Source organism: Ammospiza caudacuta, chromosome 8 (genome assembly GCF_027887145.1).
Source record: "Ammospiza caudacuta isolate bAmmCau1 chromosome 8, bAmmCau1.pri, whole genome shotgun sequence".
Classification (NCBI taxonomy): Eukaryota; Metazoa; Chordata; class Aves; order Passeriformes; family Passerellidae; genus Ammospiza; species Ammospiza caudacuta.
In genome coordinates this window covers 28449412-28470650 of record NC_080600.1, presented here as the reverse complement: position 1 = coordinate 28470650, position 21239 = coordinate 28449412, and the positions used below count along the sequence as shown (strand labels likewise).

The 21239-nt window shown below is 51.5% G+C and overlaps 2 protein-coding genes across 2 annotated transcripts; one reads left to right on the top strand and one right to left on the bottom strand.

The window, feature by feature from the left end:
* Nucleotides 1–687: 687 nt before the first annotated feature.
* CNPPD1 (cyclin Pas1/PHO80 domain containing 1) lies at nucleotides 688–7107 on the bottom strand. The gene is made up of 8 exons (XM_058809550.1): nucleotides 6888–7107; nucleotides 6604–6706; nucleotides 4137–4218; nucleotides 3460–3580; nucleotides 3243–3371; nucleotides 3007–3068; nucleotides 2636–2753; nucleotides 688–2131 (listed from the first exon to the last, which is right to left on the bottom strand). Exons 1-8 carry the CDS (start codon nucleotides 6954–6956, stop codon nucleotides 1490–1492), a joined length of 1326 nt encoding a protein of 441 aa, XP_058665533.1. The 5' UTR covers nucleotides 6957–7107; the 3' UTR covers nucleotides 688–1489.
* Nucleotides 7108–7303: 196 nt separating this feature from the next.
* RETREG2 (reticulophagy regulator family member 2) lies at nucleotides 7304–21172 on the top strand. Its single transcript, XM_058809658.1, has 9 exons — nucleotides 7304–7536; nucleotides 9749–9855; nucleotides 14567–14597; nucleotides 15333–15468; nucleotides 16784–16868; nucleotides 17632–17769; nucleotides 18084–18178; nucleotides 19064–19199; nucleotides 19911–21172. The coding sequence occupies exons 1-9, from the start codon at nucleotides 7325–7327 to the stop codon at nucleotides 20633–20635; spliced, it is 1665 nt and encodes a 554-aa protein (XP_058665641.1). The 5' UTR covers nucleotides 7304–7324; the 3' UTR covers nucleotides 20636–21172.
* The last annotated feature ends 67 nt before the right edge of the window (nucleotides 21173–21239 follow it).

Below are 21239 nucleotides of genomic sequence, written 5' to 3'. Positions count from 1 at the left end.
CACTATTACAATGCCAACTACCCACAGCCTGGGTCCCATCATTGCCTCTGTGGGCAAGTACTGGGTAGGCCACAGCCTTGACACCTTGTCCTCCATGTGTTCAGACTACTGCCACCAGCAGCATCCTCCAGCTTTGGTATGCCCTGCTCATGCTTGTGTCACCCCAGCATCTGTAGGGGCATCTGTTGCCCTCGTGGTCCAGCCTGGTCTCTAGTGGGGTCTATTATATCCCCTATTCTCCTAGGAGAGTACTGAATCCTGCCACCGGACAAGGATGCCAGGGACAGGAGCTGCCTGCTTGGCTGCAAAGGGATGCTCATGTTTTTGTCACGGGCCAGAGGTGGCTGTGTCAGTGACCTGGTCAAGCCCGTGCTGCTCAAGGCTCACTCATTAACAGGTAAGGCTTTGGAGAGCAAAGAGCAGTGAAGAGAACATGCATTCCCCGCATTCCCAAGGATGGGGATCCTCCTCTCCTGTTGTCCCTGCCTGCACCAGACCCAATATCCCTCCTGTCAGGAGAGAGACTCGGGACAGGCCTTGCAGGTCTCCTGGGCTCACTGGCAGCACCTAGGGTTTGTCTTGCACAGCAGCTGCAGGAGCAGGCACAGCTGCATGGACATGGCTCTGCTCTGGGGCAGGCATGCTGCCAGTATGGAGCAGCTCAGCAGGACAAGGCAGGCACACAGCAAGAACTACTTTTATTGGAAGAGATTTGCATCTACAAAAGAGTGAAAAACAGGTGTAAAATCCACAGTAAAAAGAAGGGGCATGATGAGCTGGCCTGGTCAGCAAGACAAGGTGCCTTCTTCCCACTCTGAGGAGCCGTCAGGCACTGTTTTCTCACAGACACAGACAGCTGGGGTTTGGGATAGGGTCACACAGCACCCCAGATTCAGAACACCCAAGACAAGCAGGATAAGGAAGTTCAGCCCTAATCACACCTCATCCCCACCAAGCCCAGCGGAGCACAGCCGCATTGGGGTACCTGCCTGATGTCACTTTTGCAAGTTCCAAGAGGTGGCCTAACAGCCCCCGAATGTAAAAACTGCTCACTCCCACCTCCTTCAACCTCCTCTCCTGTACCCCAGGCACCCCACCTTCTCACTGTGGTCTCTGCCTTAGCCCCTCCACCCTGCACACACAGTCCCAGCCTCCAACATCCCATATGCCACCTCTGTCCAACACCACTCACTACAGCAAGAGGTACAATACCCCCCTTTAGCATGAGCACCCCAGCCCAAAGGCAACCCATATTTACCCTCCAGCTATTAAGTTCCCACCCCAGCAAGCCAGCTCTATGCCAACCTGTGCCAGCAGCCCCAAGTGAAGAACATCCCTGCCCTAGGTGGGGGGACACAAGTGCTGGTTTGAAAGTAATGCAGGGGCCTTCAGCCCCCTGCAATTCCAGGGATCAGGGGTCCCAGAAGTGCAAGGAAGTGAGTTGTGCCACACTACAAGGGAAGGGGAAAGGGGCTGCTGTCCTATACTCCTAGCTGGGAAAAATGAAGCTCTTGATTCTACTGAGATCCACTGCAGTATGCAGGAAGCACTGTTTCAGCCCCAGGGGGTCCAGCCAGTCCTCACGGCTGGGGGCAGCATCCCATGTGGGGCCCGCAGCGGCTGAGCAGCCGTGGCACTGCAGCACCGGGGGGGCCGGGAGCACGGCGAGTCCAAAGGGGCCAGGCTGGCGGGGGGCTGTGCTGGGGGCGGTGCGGTTGGATCTCTCACAGGCAGTGGGCACTTTCCGGAAAGGACCGTGTGGGAGGTGCCTGTGCTGGGCCAGATCAGGTGCCTTTGGGTAGGACAGGGCCGTCATCACGCTGCTCCACAGGTAGAGTGCAGTGGCTGTGACACCCCCACGATGGGGCTTCTTGGTCTCCTTGGTCGTCTCGTTCTCCCCCAGGCAACGGGTGCAGCTGGCTGAGGAGACATTGGGCAGCTCGGGCTGGGGTTGGCCAGGGGCTGGGGCTGGCTGGGCATCCAGCTGGCACCTCCCCTCCTCGGGGAACAGCACAGGCCGGGGGGCTGCAGAGCTGACACTCCTTAGGCACACAGACCGGTGCACCACGGCGATGGAGGCGAAGACGGCTGCGAAGCCCGTCAAGTACACCACACCGAGGAGGCAGGCCAGCTAGGGAGAAGGCAAATGTTAGCCCAGCAGTAGCACCCCCCACCAGCCATGATGCAGCATGGCCATGATCAACCCAGCAGCCCTGACAGGAAAAAAGCATCACCAGCTCCAGGGCTGCATGCTGAGAGCAGGCAGCCACACTGCTAATGGTGGGCAGCACACAGCCTGCCCAAAGCTGGGCCTAAATATCACAAACCAAAATGCCCTAAAAGCTAAAAGCCAACAGTTCCTGTTCAAAACCCTAGCTGGTACCCAGCTGCCTCCATGCCACCACCATGTCCTTGCACTATGACTTATGGAGCTGTGGTCTGGCACAGGGCACACTACCCAGCACCAGGCTGCAGTGCCTCACGCAGTGCAGCTGATTTGCATCTTCTGACAGCTTCCCTTTTCAACAGAGAATAAACCAAGGTGCTGCTCTCAGTGGAAAATAAGAGTCCTGCTGCAAATCCACAGCCTGCTGGGTCCCATGTTCTTGCATTAGCTGCTCTCCTATGCCCTTACCTTCACCACTTGCTGGTAGAACTGGCCCAGCACATGCTGCCACATGGACTGCTCCATGAGGACACACAGATCTGTGTAGGTGAACCAGCCACGCCACATGCCCTGTTTTTCAGCCACACTGCAAGAAGAAAGAAAAAAAAAAAAAAAAAGGAATGATGGACACAATATGGACCTTCCCCAGAAAAGCAGCTTCAGCCCAGGCAGGCTTGGAGAAGACCCTGCTTAAGCTCTCTAGAAGGGAGCTGCAGAGGCTAGCTAAGGCTCAGAGGTGTCCCAACCTCTTTATTTCACTGCAGCAGGGCCATCTCCAAGCAGGGGCAGAGCCAGGCTGCAACACAGATAAAGGGATCACCCCCACCCTAGACACCTACCGTCCCTCCAGCCAGCTCAGCACTTCAAACAGCTCCCGAGGATCTGTGTAGAGGCTCCAGTCCTGCCGGGACAGCAGTTAAAGGTCAGTGCAGTCAGGGCAGTCACCCAGCACCCAGACACATCTTTCTCTATCCCTTCATGGAGTATATGGGAGAAAAACAGAAACCCAGACTCCCCTCGGTGTCTCTTTTCCCTGCTCTGTGAAACAGTCAGCAGCAGTTACAGTTTCACTTACAATGGCACTCAGGAAGTTCATCTCCAGTGTGTTCATGGTCTGGACGTCCACCTTCCCTGCTGCTCCCCACTCGTCGTTGAACACCTCCTCTTCCTCACCCTCATCGTACAGATACTTACTTGCAACCATCTGAAAGTAGCACAAAGGACAGGATCTCAGCCTCCAGTGCACTCACCTCCTGCCATGCAGCCCAGTTACACCCCTGCCCACTGCTCACCATGGAGATCAGGAAGAGGTCTGAAGAGGAGATCTGCTGGAGGTATTCAGGGTTCCGGTGCCGGAGTCTCTCAATGTAAACCAGGGCCAACATCATGGAGCAGGGCGAGATGCAAGCTTCCCTGTAGGACAGGACAAGAACCAATGCTACAAACATCCCAGACACCAGGACACAACTTGGCTGCTCCCTCCCCATGCAGAGGATAGGAAGGTTTAGCAATTGCTAGACAGATCACAGCCTTGCCAGGTCTGTGCCAGCTGTCCTGAGCTGCAGCAACAGAAAGTGCCAGGGATGCAGGGTGGGGAGCAGAAAGCCCTGGTTTCTGTTCCCAGGCACAGTCAGCTCCAAATTGAGCAGCCCTGCCTGCAGTAAGGCATGCTGCAAGGGCTCAGCTGCCAAGAGGAGACTCCAGGTTCAAGTCTGGTTACCCAGGGAGTTGCAGATACAGCCAGTGCAGACTCCCAGTAACAAGAGCACATATGCACCCCAGAGAGCAGGATAAACTCGGAGCCAGCTGCATCAGGAAGTTGCTGTGACTGCTGTCTGTGCTTCTCTTTGACACTAATCAGGCGTAGGCACAAAGCCAGTGGCTGGCCCAGGAGACAAAGTGAGTCACAGGTAAGACCAGAGCTCCAAGTTCTGACACAGGACATGAAGGGACAGGTTTTGCTTCTTACCGAGATACGTGAGACACGTATTTCTTCTGGAGTCTGCGGATAGGACTGGGAGCCACTTTCTGCAGCAACTCCACAGCAATATCTAGGACAGAAAAGCACCAAAAGAGTTATTCCCATGTGGTCCAGCCCATGCCCACCTTTCCCCTTCTCCCTACAAGCCCATCAGGTCTTGGTGTTTGCTCAGCCCTTCAAGTTTAAATTAAACTATGAGGCCTTATCAGAGGTCAGGGAGAAGTGAGGAACAAACACACAGGGCAGGCAAATCACAGCAGGAAGAGGATGTGAGTGACCAAGGCCCTGCAGCAGTGCCAGATCAGCAGGTCTGTGTCACAGGGAACCACCAGCAGTCAGCTGCAGAGGAACATCCTGCCCTCACCCTGCAGAACTTCAGACACCCTTCTGGAGGCCTTCTTGCTTCTTGGGTCTGATGTCACACCACATCTTCATGGTTCTTTGCTCCCCTCCAACCACCAGCATCTTCCCCCTCCAGATCTCATCAGCACACATCCAGCTCACCCTACACCACCCTGAGATGATGGAGTAGGAGGCACCCATGTGACCAGGAGCCTGAAGGCACCAACAGGTACCAAAGCACCTACAGGGTGTAACTGCAGGCCAGCCTGCTTTCCCTGCACCCAGGGATGTGCCTCAGCATTCAAGCACAGACACTGACAGACTGGCACATGGCTCCAGCAGCTCCCATCTCACTCTCCTACACAACAGGACCAGCTGGAGCATCCCAAGCAGCACCACAGTGTGATGCTAGGCAAGAAGTGCTTTAGACAGGAAACTTCATTTTGTTTCTGAGCCCTGGGCTGACAGAATTGAGAGCAGAGTTCATCCCAGCAGCCTTGCATTTCCAGCTACCAGGGGAAGCATCACTGTACCCCTCCTTTCTATGTCTCTCCAGTAACTAAGAGAACAGCTGTACTAACATGAGTGATTTGCCCAAAGAGCAGCCACCAAGCTCAGAACACACTGCTCTGAGGAAATTCCCTACACCATTCAGGCCACACCACTACTATGATGTGCAGCCACATAGCTCCAGCCACCCCCTGGCTGTGCCCAGCCTCTCCCACTGCTGCTGCTCTCTCTGCCCTTCCAGGCCACCACTGTGCCACCACAGAGGCAGTACCAACATCACAAGGGATCCCTACAGCCTCGTCCTGATATGAGCCAAATTCTTCAGCCCACAAATCCAACTCAGAACAGGGTCCTGTCCTAGAGGGAATGGACAGCAGCTGATCAGTTTCCCATCTCACAGCACAGCACACTGAGCGTGGTTACTGTTCTTCTGTCTCCAGAGGAAAAAATTCACATTTCAACTTCTCTCCTCAGCCAGCCCCATACTGCCTTCTGCAACCAACCTCCAACACCAAAGACCTTTTCCTGCTATTCCACTCTCCCAATAAGCCTCTACCTTGTTTGAGGACTGTGCCATAAACTTGCCATGTAGCAATGACACAGGTGTACCAAAACAGATGTCATAGCCCTGAGCCCCATTTTTAGAAAGCAGCTGGTGAAGGAAGGCTGTAAAAGCAGAACAGCCCATGGACACATTCTCCATGTGCCACTTTTGCCCCCAGCTGCTGGAACCACAGCATTTCCTGAGTGCAAGGCAATCCTTACAGTTAATAGCCCCCAACAGTGTTCCTGCATGACTGTACCCTTTGAACTGTCCTCCATGGAACAGTCCCACCTTGCACCCCAGTGTAATGTCAGCCTCAACCCCCCCTCACACTGCTTGTGTTGGAACTCGTGACTCCCAGCAGTGCCCAGGCAGCTGGCTGCTCTGCCTGGGGCTGCCCTGGCCCCACATGCTCAGCATCCTCCTCCTCACCAAGGCACACCACACACAGCCTCCTGGCAACTTCAGATTGTTCGCCTAGCAAGCAGCTCATGGAAATGCTGAGAACTCCACACAGTGATGGCCCTCTAGCAAACCACTGCATGCCCTTTTCCACTCCTCTCCACCATCACCTGCACGAGCTCCTCAGCCTTAACCCAACCTTGTCCTTCTGTTCCCCAAAACACTGCTGAATTGACAGGCAAAAAAATTGTGATTCAGACAAACACAGCAAGAACTTGTCACCTTACTGCTCACGACTAGAAGCTGAACAAAGCCCTGAGTGTTTTGCAGAGCACAAGCAATTATCTAAGACAGCTCTGAGCAAGAGCAAGTTCACAACCTGCTCTGCCAAGGAATTCACAAGCAACGTAAAGGACTTTATACACCAGTATAACGATGTCAAAAACGCAGCAACAGCCAGACAGGGCAACAAAACAGAGAACAGAAACCATGAGGCTCTGGCAACCTGCCCTGCTGTGTTGTACAGAGAGGGAAAGGCTGGGCAGGGGTGGGATTTGGCGCTGGGGAGGAAGCAGGTGACCTATTGGTCTCGGCCCCTTGGGCTACTTCCAACCCCTTTGACTCAGCATTACCATCTGGGGACAATCGGCAACCCACCTGCCACAGGGCTGGAGAGATTATCCAGGCTGCAGTCTTTGTCCCAGCCATAATAGAGCCGCTTCCGCACTCTCTCGCTCAGCTGCTGGTGCCTGGGCAGGAACTGTGGGCACACAGAGGAACGTGAGGAAGGGCAGAGCGCTCCCATACCGCGCCTTCCACCCCGCCCCAGCTCGGGGCCACACCGGGCCGGGGCGTGCGGCCGCACGGGGCTCCGCGAGAGCGGGGGACAGCGGGATCACCCCGAGGGCCTGCTACGAGCAGGCCGGGCCGCGGACACTCACCGTGAACTCCTGGAACCCACTGAGGGAGAAGGTTCCCTCCTCGTCCAGCAGCAGCTCGTCCAGCTCCATCCTACCCGCTGGCAGGGCGGGGGCTGACAGATCCCCTCCGGCGATACAGGGCCGGCTGTCAGGGCGCGGGGCCGGTCCGCTCCGAGGCCGAGGCCCGGCGCAGTGTCGGGAGCGGCGCCCTGAAAGCCGCTCCCAGCCTGACCGCCACGGCCCGCCCTGCCGCCCTTCCTGTTCCGGCGCGGGGGCGCGGCCGCTCCCCGCCCCTGCCGCCGCCGGGCGCACGCGCGGCCGGTGTCACCCGGTCCCCCCCCCGCCTCGGCCGTCCCCGGGCGCACGCGCGCGGCGGCAGCGGCCGCCGGTCCCTCAGGCGGTGCCGCCCGCCCGGGCCGGTGACAGCGGCATCTCCGCCCTCTGCCCCCCCCGCAGCCATGGCGAGCGGCCGCGCCGAGGAGGCGGCGGCGGCGGCGGCCGAGGAGGAAGAGGAGGAGGCGGCGGCGGCAGCGGCGGCGCGTCTGGCGGCGGCGCTGCGGCAGCGGCTGCGGGGCTGGGAGGCGGCGCTGGCGACGGCGCAGCGGCTGCTGGTGTGGGAGAGGCCGCTGCACAGCCTGGTCACCGCGGCCGCGCTCGGCGGGGCCCTCTGGTGAGCTGGGGCGGGAAGGGGGATCGGGAGCCGTCGGTGCCGCCCGTCCGGTTCGTGCCCGTGGCCGCAGCGTGGCACGGCTCCGGGGCCCGCGGCGATGTGCCTGGGTTCCGGCGGCGTGCGCTCCCGCAGCCCGCACCGCCGTGGGGTGTGCACGGCCGGGAGTAGCCGCGCTGTTTTCCTCTGACAGGCATAAACAGGCCCCTCCCTGAAGGGAGAAAGTGCCAGGAGGATTTGCCTTGTCCCGCGATAATAAAATACAGATGGGCCCAACTGGAGCCTCGCCCGGGCACGTTTCTGCTTAATTTTTGCATCCGTGTTTTTATCAGTTCGTTTCACTCGGTAGCTGCGGTCAGGGATCTCCACGGCCTCCTGCATCGGCAGCTGTCCTGGGGCGTTTTATTTAAACCCTTCTGCTCGGTAATCTTTCCCCGGAGGTGCTGATTTCTCACTCGGCTTTGGCGCTTTGGCGCGACAGCTTTCCCCCTTTCCTGTTTTCCCTTCTCTGCCCCTTCGGCAGGGAAATGGGGAGATGGGAGTGTGAGTGGCAGAGCCCAGCTGTGGATGGGAATGAAAAACATCCTGTTTGTTTGTATAAACAGTGAGTCAGTTTTACTGATGAAAATGCTCTCAGCCAGTGGCCTTCCCAGCAGGAAAGGTCAGAAGTGGCCAGGGATAGAGTTGGTTGCAGATGAAATAGGAAGGGGCAGATTCTGGAGTTAGAGGAGGGAAAGAAAAATAAGTGATGAAACAGCCTTCAAAGTCTCTCTGATGAGGCAGCTTATGTTCTGTTCCCTCATCCATACGATTATCAGAAGTGTACGTGGTAGCTCTGGCTACTAAACTCTTGGACTACTCTACCTGCTGAAAAGTCAGAGCAGAGCTATGAAGTGAGACTGAGGGGGAGAGGGGCAGGTGATAGGAGAGATGGCAGGGATAATAGACAATGACAGCCCAGAGACTGCGTGAAAAGGTGGAGAAGAACAAAGAGTCCCAAAATATGGGACAGCAGAGAGAGATTTAAATAGAGGAAGAAAAATCATTTAGGGTCTCACAGAGGATTCAGCTAGCATCTTTAAACTGAAATACATAAATGAGATGGAATAGGAAATTCTTCCAGAGATGATGTGTTAAGCTACAGAATTGCTGTTCAATGAGGAGTACAAGTGTCATTGTTTAGGTCATTAAAGGTCCTGTAAGCCCATGGAAAGTGCAGCTTTTGTTCTGTGTGTGCCCAGTGAGGCACATTTCACTTCCAGTTCTCCACCTGTGACTTGGTGGAAACCCCTCCCTGCTCTGCACTGTGAAATTCTCTCTGACTACAGTCATTGTTCAGTGTATTTGTCATTAGTTACTGGCAAACACTCACTGAAGAGGAGCAGGGTAAAAAAGCAAAACTGCTCCTCCTTTCTGGAAAGGAATATTCATTAAAGAGGTGAAGGTGAATTCATTTCCCTTGTATTTTTTTTTCTGAGTGAGTTAAAAGCAGTTCTTCTGAACTAGGGAAAAGGATGAATGCAGACAGCTACTGCTGGCACAGGTGGCACCCTGGCACCTTTGCTGTCAAATCTCTGTGGAGTGGACAGATAAACTCTTTGAGTGGCATTGCACAGCTGTGTGTGAGTAATATTGTGTGAGCTGGCAAGTGGCTTGAGCCAGTGTGTGGATGTGGGACATGAAAAGTTTTATGATAAAGTCAAGTGAGCAACTAGACCATTTAAGTGCTAGCTAGGCTCTGGTCAAACAGGGAGAGGTTTGTGATAAGAGAATGGGCACATAGACTGGCAAGATGCATTACCTGCATGTAATGCTGGACCTTGCCATCACAAATGGGATGTAGGTTTTCAGCAAACAGGCTGAGTGGCAAGCAGTTTCTGCTACAGCAGTTTGTCTTTATGTTATCTAGAGCCTCCACCTTGAGGCTTTGGAGGGACCTGTACCAGTGAGCATTAGCTTTGTTTTGCAGCCTAGGGAGGAGCTCAGAAGCAGGGAAGGAGAGCATTGGAAGATGGCAGGGAGTCAGCTGTCTGGTGTTGGGCAAAGGCACCATTTGAGAATGTGCTGTGGTGTGGGTGGGTGTCTGCAGAGTACAATGCTTGCTACAGTGGCCCATAGCAGTTGGGGATTTCTGCTTTGAGCTGTATCTGTTTGCTCACCAGGAACAGTAATTTACTGCCTTTTGCCTGTCTAACAATTTCTGTTTCCTTTCTAGGTTGTTTTCCTCCACCTCCCTGAGACCCCTCTTTCTCCTCAGCATGTCCCTTCTTGGCATCCTCTTGTTGGAGAAGTGGAAACCCAGGTTCCTGTTTGATTTCTCAGGTATGTGATGATTAGCACTGTAGACAGTGATATGGTTCTAGTGTTACCAGCTGCTGGGCTGTGCCTTTGGCCCTTCCTGGGCACTCTCAGCAGTCATGTAAGCCCCATTCCTACTTTAACTGCAGGCCCAGGTACTGGTGCTGCCTCTTATCCTTTTGTGTCAGAGGATTAGGATGTATCCTAATACTCTGAGCATGTATTCTAATACTCTGGGCATGGAGAATTGCTCCCAGTGCTGAGAAATTCTGGGAGTGGCTAATTTTGAGAGTGACTAAGGGGCCTAGCTAGCTTGCCAGGGAAGCTAATTACAGGGATGATGTGTTTCTGCTGTGTCCCTTCTCTCCTGAAAATGTGGCAAAAAGATCATTTCAAGTCTGAGCAATTATGGCCAGCTGAGCTGAGGGGAGGGAAGTTCATTGGTTTTAGTTAAGTTCAATGTGGGCTTGCACCCTGAAAGAAGCAGAGCAAATGAGAGCCACTTCTTGTGGCAGGTAGCAGAGTGGATGATGAAGTCTGACAGCAGCAACAGTTAGTGTATTGTACCTGTACTGAACAGCATCTGATCTCTACCTAATCAGTGAGTCTGATCACCTCTCTTATCTTTCCCTTTTATTGAAGGGTCTGTGCCAACATTAGGCACAAAAGCAGCAAGAGGAATGGCCTCACAAAGATGGTAGACATGGACTGGCTGCTGTCTGCTTTGAGGGCCTCCTTCTTTGGAGTTTATTAAATGACAGAGCCCAGACCTGCCTACTGCATCTACTGCCACTGTTCAAAGGCAGCTCAGGGCCCTCCATCCCTGCCTCTCTACTCTAGGGAGAGTTTCTGAATGAAAGCCCCTCTATATGTGTGTTTGTAAGGTGCCCTTTATTTGACCTAAAAGGGAACTGACTTAAAGGGTGCTTTCACAGAAATCCTGATAAGATTAGTATGTTACAGCTGTAGTCTTGAAACTGTTTGCTTTGTGTGGTTCAGGTAACCAGGCAGTTAAACTGGACTGGCCAATTTAATTTCCTGCTTATTCACATTGTTTTTTTAAGGGAATAGTTTAAAGCCAACCCAAACCACCTCTCTTGAAACATGTCCAGAAATGCAAAAGCCTGGTGTCCAGTACAGAATGGTGTCATTGAGGCAGGTGGGGGTGGAATCATTCCAGCAAGTACTTGGCCTGTAAAAGTTGTGTTGTCATAGAAGAAATAGGAAATTCATACTGAAATCAATATATATGAAGCAGAACCATGAAGAATAAAAAAGAAAAGCAAACGAAAAAGCAACACCAGAGATTAGGCTCATCCTGTGCTATCAGCTCTTCTAGAAGTTGGTGCACATCCCACTGCACCTCTTCTCAGTGTTCTTCACTTATTTCACACCTTCCTGCTTTTCTGCTGCAGAGAACAGGGACACCTTTCTGATGTGCCTGTTTAGGCCACAGCCCTGATTTTGACATGACCCACTGGACCGTGCTTCCTTTGCTGCCATGAGGAAGGAGTGGTGCTTTGCATTCCTGAGGGGCCTCCCATTGAATTGGTACTCCTGAACACTTAGGGGTTCTTGTTTGGCTCCCACTTCCTGCTGAAGCAGAGCTGCACCTTTGTGGCTTACCCTCCTTAGTGCTTCCTGTTAGTCTTTTCTGGAGTTCTGGGACATGGGTCAGTACCATACCTTCAAGACTCAGCACATACATATAAACCTCAGCTTGTGACAGTGTGTGTGTCTCAGATGACTGCTTATAAGATGACTTCTGAAGGAATGCTAAAACCTCAGCATGTATTTTGCAGTTGCTCACACACTGTGATCAGGGTTACGCTAACAGCATCAAGATGTGCAACTTTTTAGGCCCTTTCAGAAGGGGCTGCATATTTTCAGCTCCCATGCAGGGTATTTCCTCAATATCAACATGGAGTTCTACTTAGATACTATTTAAGGACTTGGGAAGCATCTCCAGTTTCACCTGAAATGGGTGTCAAGTAGGAATGTTTTGGTAGCATCACTGTTTAGCAGCTGTGTTTTGGTCAGTGCAGGAGAGTGCAGCATGGAAGAGCTCTAGCAAAAGTTGTGTTGCAATTGAATGCTAGTACTCCTTAAAAAGGGCCCCTGCTTTCTAGCTGAAGTTTACACACAGATGAAGAATGTCTCTTGGAGAAGCATTGAAAACCTGTAAGAGCCAAGGAATCCATCAACAATAATTTGTCAGTACCAACGTGTAACCTAAACTCCTGCATGGCTGTCTGATCTCTCAGAAGAGTCTGGTCTGTGTCAAGTGATTTGTATTAATCCACAGTCCAGTGTGAAATGCTGACAGAAAGATTTCAGCCAGTTATTGATAATCTGAGACCAGCTCTGGGTGTCTTGTTTGCCAACTTAGTTATACTGGTGCTTGACAGTATTTCAGCACAGGTTGGAGTTAAGCCTTAACTAAGGGAACATTTCCTTTTGGAAATGCTTTACGTTTTTTGGGATTGGGATGTTCCTACAACTGGTCTAAGACTCCAATGCTTTGAGATGGCCAGCAGGCAGACTGCTCTACTACAGGAAGCAACATACTGTTGATCTTAAAGACAGCTTGTGTTTTGCCAGCTGAAATCACGTGAAGACCCTGCAGCCTGCTGAAATGTTCCGCTCCCCAAAGTGTCTCTGAAACCTTCAGGATCAACTGAGAATTGTTTCACTCCCTCTGCTGGCGTATTTTGGATGGCTTGGATGACTGCAGCCAGTCGAGAGGAGTGGGGTTCCTGTGCCGTCCCACTTACTGGGTTGCTGGCACATCTGTCCAGCAGAGGTGGAGAGCATCCTAGCTCCTCATTTGGTACACTGTACAACTGGTGTAGCCAGCCCTCACAGACTGCCAGTGCCAGTGGTGATTTAGTGCAGGTGATGGATGAGGCTTAGAGATAGAGCTGGATTTCTGTGTGCTGCAGTTAAGCAGCTTTAGATTCCTGAGCACAACAACAAAGCACAGCAATGGCGGTTGCAGGAGGGGAGCAGCTGCCCTGTGGGGGTGGAGCTGCCTCCATCACATTGACACTGCAGCTCAGGCTCCCTCTGTGAGCTGCCCCAGCCGCCATGCCAACTGCTCGTGGGCAGAGGAGCGGATGGGCAGCCCAGGCTGAGAGCAGTGGGCTCCTCTTGTCAGGCCTGATTACTGGAAATCTGGGTCACGCTCTCAAAGAATCGCCTCCTCCCCGGGTGGTTGGCCTCCTGCTCCACTGCTGAGCCGGCTGGTGCAGTGCCTGCAGCGGGAGGAGGAGTCTGGCAGACTTGGCCCAGCACCCTGTGTCTTGGGAGAACAGTGGCGGGGCTGCTACAAGCAGTTGATCTCTTCTGTGGCTTGGGCTGGGTGGAGTCTGAAGTCTCACTGGGTGATTGCAGTGGTGGTTGTTCACATCTTTGGTGCATTTGCCTGAGGGAGTCGCTGCCACTCTTAGGCTTTGTGCCTGGCTGGTGACTTCAGGGAGGATTCAAACCCCTTTTTGCACACGTTGCATTTCTTTAGCCCATTTCCAACTATAAGTCTAGTCTCTGAGGTTAAACTCTCTTCCTTTATTTCAGTTCTGTTGACATGGTGATGTGCAGTGTAGGGGACAGGGTTAGGGTGATAACCTCATGCACCAAGTTTGCTGCTGGTCAGACAGCATTAAAGATATCTCAGTTCCTGCCAGCTCTAGGACAGTAGGCAGACTGGTACAGGAGGGTAGAACTCAGTGAGCTATCAGAGCATGAACAGGGCATTGTTAAACACAGGAGACTTACAAAGACTGTGTTGATAGAAGAGCTTTGGTTGAGCCCTGTACATCCTGAGATACCAGTCAGCTTGATATCACAGATATGCAAATCTATGAGCAACCAGGCTGATGAATTTCAGTTGTTGAAATTGTTTTCAGTTGTAGAAATTTTTTCAGTGTAAATAAAAGCAGAGCATAATCATACATGACCTCTGCTATTGACACAACACTCCTGTTTTCAGTACTGCATTAACTAAGTCCCTGTTTGATCATCACTGGCTGCAGTCAGAGGGGAATGGGAGAGCCTTTCCCTTACCCAGAGTGATGGACCTTAGGAGTATAGTTATATCTATGCCTGGCACAAAAGGCTGTCAGGGGACATAAAAGAGCCCTAAAATTAGAAAATTATGCACAAGACTGCTATTTGTTACTTAATTCCATGGGAGAGGATGGAGACAACAGGGACATCTTTGGTATTTGTACATAGCATTCTGCCAAGGACTGGGCCTGGTCAGTGGGAAATGCAGCTCAGACCTCCTGGTGCCATGTTTAGCTCCGAAATGGAAGCTGAAGCTTTGCCCAGCTCCAAAACTGTGCTGGCAGGCCCCTTTGAATGACAAGTGCTGGCACCCACTGTGGGAATGGCACTGCCCAGACATGTGGGACACCAGGAAAAGCTGCATGATTCCTGGAGCAGACAGCCCCATGTAAGCGCCACGGTACACATATGAGTGCCCTGCTGTGTGTGTGTTGGGCTGCAAGGTGTGCTGGTGGCTCTGCTGCTCCAAGTCTCCAGGCACACTTGGTTAAAGCCTCCTCAGCTCAGGCTCCAAGCCAGCAATTCCTGCTTGCATGAGAGCACAAAGAGGGTCCCCAGGGTGCATCCAGAACTAGGGATGATACATCTGCAGCTCTGCTCTGTTCAACTGGTAAAAATGTCGGGTTGTATTTTTTACTTGGCTGACTAATCTGCTGTGTTCTCTCTACAGCACAGCCATCAGAGGAGCCAGGAGGAGAGAGGTAAATTCACAGATGTGTTCCTTGGTGTGGGGATAGTGGGGAAGCCTTAATTTAGTATGGTGATCTCACCTGCCTTTTTTTCCTGTTGTTAATAAACTGCATGGCTCCTACTGTGAAACATTGCTAGTGACTTCCACACTGGTAGCTGCTTACCAGCTCAGGAGCCACAGTTTGGGACTCTGGGGAAAGCTAGTGTTCTTTCAGTAGCCACAAAGCTCAAGTACTTCTGATGCTAGGAGTTATTAGGTTTCTTCCCTGGATCTGTCCTGAGCTATTTTAAGAGTCCTCCAAAGAGGAGGAGATCACTGAGACTGACTTCCAGAGGCTGAACGTGCTCTCTCTGGTGGCGTGGCTGGCATCCTTGGCTGTGGCTGTAGGTCTGAGCACTGCATTCTGCCACATTGGACTTGGTGCCAGAGGAGGCCATATAACTAGTTCCACCTCCAGTGCTTCTGTCTGTGTGGCTTTGAGTAAACTGCTTTGCATCTTGGGCTTGTGGCATGGGAATTCTGTGGCGTGGTATCTGCTGCTGCTTTGCTCAGGTGTCTCTTGACTTTCTTCCTGATTAAAGGGAAAAACTGTCACCAAATCGAGCATATTACGTAGTTCAGTTGAAAATGCAGTCAGTATTGTCAAGCTTTGGTAGGGAACTCTTCTTCCTGGTGCAGCTGTTCCTGTCCCCCAGGAAAACAGACCATGTTCAAAGATTGTCTTCTTGCTCTTGTCTGTCTCTAGTGAGGGGGTGACTTCAGGGGCACAACCTCACCTGCTCAGTGTCCCTGAGCTGTGCCACTGTCTGGCAGAGAGCTGGGTCACCTTCAGGCTCTACCTGCAGGAACTGCTACAGTACAAGAGGCAAAATCCTGCCAAGGTAAGCTGGAGATACCTACTCTTCTGTGCAGGGGCTTTTATTTCCATTACTTGTGCCTTAAGAAATGGAAGAATGTAAATTCAGTATTTTTACAATTACTATCCCTGTCCAATATTTGCTGTTCGTTCCTTGCAGATTCTATGCCATGGGAAGTTTAAATAATGAATAATTGACTTCCAGTATTTGTAAACTGGAGCTGAACTTAACCTCTCCTGAGAATGGCTTGCTGTTCTAGATTTCATTTCTTAGTGTGCAAAGGAAACTCTTAGATTGGGACTGGGGAGAAAAAAGGGAAGCCTACAGTCTCTGGCCCTTTTATGAGCTCCATTCTTAAGCTGGTCCTATTTCACTAGCCAGGATTGTTGCTAGTGAAGTCATAATGCAACGCTGTTTCTGAGTGCATGGAAACTTGTCATTAAACATGCTCTAATGGCTGTGATATGTTGTTTGGAAAGGATTTATAGACAGGAACTGCCTTAGCATCAGAAAAAGCAGGACAGACCAACCACTAGGATTGTGTCAGGCTTTCTGGCATCCAGTGTGCTGAAAGGAATGGGTTTCTAACCCTGCTTATTGCTCCTTTTCTGTCCCAGGGAGTAGAAGACCAGGTCCAAAGATGCCCATAAAGAATTAAATCATTGGGAGCAAAGCCCATAGAGGAACCTTAGCTTTTGCAGACCCTCTCCATTATGCAGGATTGCAGGATATAGTCCATAACTGAACCCATGCCCTGGTTTGCCGATTGTCTATTCTCATTTCCCCCACCTGCCCCCAGGAGAATGTAAGACAAGTCAGGGGCTGCACCATTACACTTCACTTTTTCCAGAGGAGAAGGGTCCTGGTCTGATGGGAGCGTGGGCTCTGCTAGTGCTTCTGCCAGCTGGTTTATGGCACAGCAGTGGCACAGCATCTGGTGACTCTGTAACAGGTTCCTGTCTCTGCCAGGACAGTACAGTTTTCTCCTGAAGTGCTGAGCTCTACAGAGAGATGTACAAGTGGCAATTTGCAATATTCCATCATATCCTCAAGGAATATAATTTACTTCATAAAGAACTGTCTGATAAAGTTTTGATTTGTTTATTGGGGCATTGGGTTACCTTGGTCATCCAGCACTTGAACCTCTAATGCTTACAGCTTAACCCAACCGAGCTGTCTGAGTTCTGACTGTCAGCACCTGAATGTACTTGGTGCAGAGTTGGCTGACTGACTTGGTTAGGGCCATCCCTCATGTTGCACTAAATGGGTTTCTGGCATGGGTTGCATAGATGTATCTCTGCCTCTTGTCACTTCTGTTTGTTCCTCTCTCTTCCTTCAGTTCTGCATGAGTGTCTGTTCAGGCTGCCTGATTCTGGCTATAGTTGGACACTATGTTCCAGGCATAATGATCTCCTACATCATTTGTGAGTATAAGCAGTGCTCTTGTCTGACTTAAGCTGAGACATGACCTAACTGTGCTGTTGATAGGCTGGTAAAAGCAGATTTGTAGTTTTCTCGAGGGGATCTGTGCTAGATGGTGAATCAGTTTACAGGGAATGTGTTCCAGGAAGTCTCTGTAAGCACGTGCATGCAGTACGCCTGCAAAGGCAGGAGAGGGAGCCGTGACTAAAACATTGGTGCCCTCTGTTCCCCACTGCTGAGGCTGTGCTGGCCGAGGCTCCAGGGAAGCAGGAAGTTACAGTCTCAGTTCCTAAGGTGGCAAATCCATATCGAGAGTGTTGTTAGCAAAGCTGCATGTTGGGTAAATGGACCTTTTCCACTGCATCATGAGTCCCTAATAACTCCGTTCTGGTGCTCTGCTGTGAGTGCATTTACACAGGAGCTTGATGCAGCTACCCATATAGAAATTTTGGTAATACTTAGTTTTAATTCTCATTTTAGGGCTTCTTTTGCATGTTGGGTCTGGGGTGCAGTGGCTGAAGAGGAGGGCTTGTGCTTCATCTTAACATAAATCTATATTCTATCTAAGATCTGGCAGTAAAACCTGGTTAATCAAGCAGCTTTGCAATGAGTAAGAAGAACCATGGATGAGGATTTTTAGGCAGTCAGATGGGAAAGAAAATGCCATTGAAATGTGTTTCCCTTGAAGATTTTCTCAGTGCCACTACGGGAAGAGTCAGGTTGCGCTTGATCTGTCTCTCACACTGCTGCATTCCATGTCCGCAGTGCTCAGCATTCTGCTGTGGCCTCTGGTGGTCTACCATGAGCTGATCCAGAGGATGTACACGCGTTTGGAGCCTGTCCTGATGAAACTGGACTACAGTATGAAGGCAGAGACGCTGCACCACAAGCACGAGAAGAAGAGTAAGGAACCAACTTCTCTAGTTTTTTTTGATGCTGTATTCCTAGGGTGGAGCTGTAGCAGAAGGACTATAGGAGACCATGTCTGCCAGCACTGTGTGGTGACAGGCTGCAGGGGAGCAGGAGTGGAAACTTAAGGGTTTTGTGGAGAGCAACTGTGTGCTCCCAGATGATCCTGAGAACAGCACATGAGAGCAACAGATTATGCTTGTCTCCAGGAACCCTGTGCACTTTCACAGGGGAAGTAGGGGATAATGGTGTATAAAGGCAGAAAATTCCTTCAGTGTCATGTAAAGCCTTTCTTCTGTTTCTCACAGAACGACAAGGGAAGAGCGAGCCTGCAGCAGGTGATGAGCCAACAGCAGAGACAGAGAGTGAGAGCGAAGCAGAGCTGTCAGGCTTCTCCCCAGTGGTAAGAGGTCAAAGAGCTTAGCAGCAGCCAGTCCCTCCTCCCTGGTCTATAGCAGCTTGAGAGCCAAGGAGTCATCTGAGTACAGCAACAATGATAACACACAGCAGAGAAATAAATCACCTCTTTGCAGAATTCTAAGGGGAAAAGGTCATGTGTTTGATGAAGGGCATTGTCTCCAATCTGGGTATTGAGAACTTGGTGCCACAGAGCTGATGATGCCATAGTAGGGCAGGGCCAGCCATGCCCCAGCCTCGTGCTGACCTCAGAATTACTTTGATGGTTATGCTTCATGCTCAGAGAATGTGAGTGTCTCCTGAAGAAATGAACTTCCCTGCTGTAATGTGCAGAGGCTCCTCAAAACCGGAAAAGGGAGTTGAGCAGCTCTAGTGTCTCTTACACAGTTCTCTGCTTTCAGACAGATTGTGTGTGACCTTTCTATATTCGCACCTCGGAAACAAACTGAGCAGCAGCTCTGGGCACGTAGCTGGGCTGTGAGGTGGGAAGTTTGTTTCCAAAGGAATGTGGATACTTGAACCACTGCTACTTGTAGAAGGCTTTGTTGCACTCTGAATGCAAAAGGGAAGGGGTGTTCTCCTTGGTGATCCCAGGAGAAGAAGGATCAAAGCCTTCTGAGACTCCTACAGTCTCATCTCATCTTGTGCTGCCTCTTTTGTGTTCTTCACTGAGAGCAGGCAAACCTTTGGGCAGTGATTTATTGCAGGAAAGTCAGTGAGCTGAGATACCCTTCCCTGCAGTGCAGGGAGCACTTTGCCAGCATACTGTCCCTCCAGCAAGGACCTCTGCCTGGAAGGTTTGCAGGTGCCCATAGGCATCATGGGTACTTAGACACACAGGAATTTGTCTCTCTGCCTTCATCCCATGCAGGTGGATGTGAAGAAAACTGCCCTGGCACTGTCAATCACAGATTCTGAGCTCTCTGATGAGGAGGCTTCTATCCTGGAGAGTGGGGGCTTTTCTGTTTCAAGGGCTACCACCCCACAGCTGACGGACGTTTCTGAAGGTACATAATGGAACACCTTGCTGCCCCCTTATCCTCAGTGGTTTAGCCCAGAACAATGGGTCATACAAATGGGAGGACAGGGAGAGAACCCAGCTATTTGCATGGGAAGAGCATTGAAAGGAGGAAGAAAAAGCAGTGCAGCATGCCCTGACTTCATGGCTGATCATAAGCTGGTCCTGAGGGGATATCAGCCTCTAATTATTGCCCCACAAAGCAATGCAGTCTTGTGACTCCAACAAGGGAGCAAGGCCACCCACAAAGTCCCACAGAAATAACTGAATAGAATAGTCACACACAGATATATGATGCTGGGTGAAACAGGTCAGACTTACTAGCTCAGAGAAGGACTGGTTAGTGGTGAAGAACATAGAGGTAACCACTCAGTGGCCACTTGGGTGTCTGGGAAGGAGCAGGCAGGTGATGTAAACACAATTTCCCTGACCCTTGGGAGTTTTAATGGGAGCTCTAAATGCAGAGAGTGTGAACTGGAGCAGGAAGTCCTCTCTAAGCACAGAGCACATAGAACAGGATCACAAAAGAAACATTACACATGAATCGTGCCACTGGCAGAAGGGAATAACTGCAGACCTCTTCCTGCTGTCCTCCAAGGACGGGGAAGGTACCTTAAAGTCAGCTGTGGTGTGTCAGCTGGGGAAGGTGTGTGGGAGGTCAGGGTGAGGGAACATGTACCTTAATGCTGGTGCCTTTCAGACCTGGATCAGCAGAGCCTGCACAGTGAGCCAGAGGAGTCATTTTCCAAGGACCTGGCAGAGTTTCCATCCGTGGAAGAATATCATTCCAGAGACCTGGGACCACAGAGTGATGAAGACGCGTTTGGTGTGCCTCTGGGTCCTGAGCTTGCCCACGCTGCCTGTGAGCTGGACTCAGCAGACAAAGAGGCCACGGACTCTGACCTCTCCATCCTTCGCCTCGCGTCTCCTCTCCATTTTGTAAATACGCACTTCAATGGGAGCGGGCAAGCGGCAGGAGGCAATGCAGAGCCAAAGACTGTCCCTGCCCCAGGCCTGGGCATCTGCATTAACACACTGAGCGAGGAGATCGTCACCACTGCCATCACCACAGCGGTGCAGAATACCCTGTCCGCCCTCCTGCGGTCCTCAGAGGCCAGCGAGGGACCCCCTCTCTCCGAGTTCCTCCCCATGGAGCCTGAAGAGAAACTGAGCTTCCAAGCACACCTGTCAGAGAGCGAAGTGGCGGAGACAGAGACAGAAGCGTCACCAGAGGATGAGGAGGAAGCAGATGACTTTGAGCTACTGGATCAGGGGGAGCTGGAGCAAATAGATGTAGAGCTGGGGTTTGGAGAGGAGCAGGAGGCACAAGAGGCTGCTCCGTCTCCCTCCTCTCCCATGCTTGCTGAGCTGCCAAAGCAAGGAGATGAGGAGGAGGCAGTGATGACAGCAACATCTATGTCTTAGGTCTTACCTGTGCTCCCCCTTTTCCTCCATCATCACTGGAAAGAAGGAAAAACTCACACAGTGAACGTGCAGTGGGTTTTTAGATGTTTGTGTTGACTGGGATGGAAACGCATCAGTGTTAATGTGCTGTGTCTGGAATAATGAATCCTTTCCATCCTTCTAGAGCCTGGCCTTCACTGGCTGAGCAGGAGGCCCTGCAGCTGGGGAGGAGCCAGCTCCTAGAAGCCTTATGCCATAATTGAAACACCAACCCCAGCAAACGCTTCCTAGTAATGGTGCAGTATTTCCGTCTGTCTTCTGTTTGTCTTTTGTTTTGCACGCTGAGTACCGAGCTAGCTGTAGCTGCTGCTAATACCCACATCCCCAGTAGGACATATGCAATCTTATTTTATTGGGTTTTTAAATGGCTAAAAGTGTAAATAATTTTAACTTTCATTGGTTTTGTTTGGGGGGAGGGATGGGGTGCACAGTCAAATGTGGCTCTCAGGGGCAAGCAAAGGGAAAGGGGTCTTTGAAGCAGAGGATAGCAGTAAGGGGGCAAGGGCAGACGGGTGTTGTGCAAAGAGACCTCTTCTGCAGACTGTTACTGTCTTTTGTGTCACTG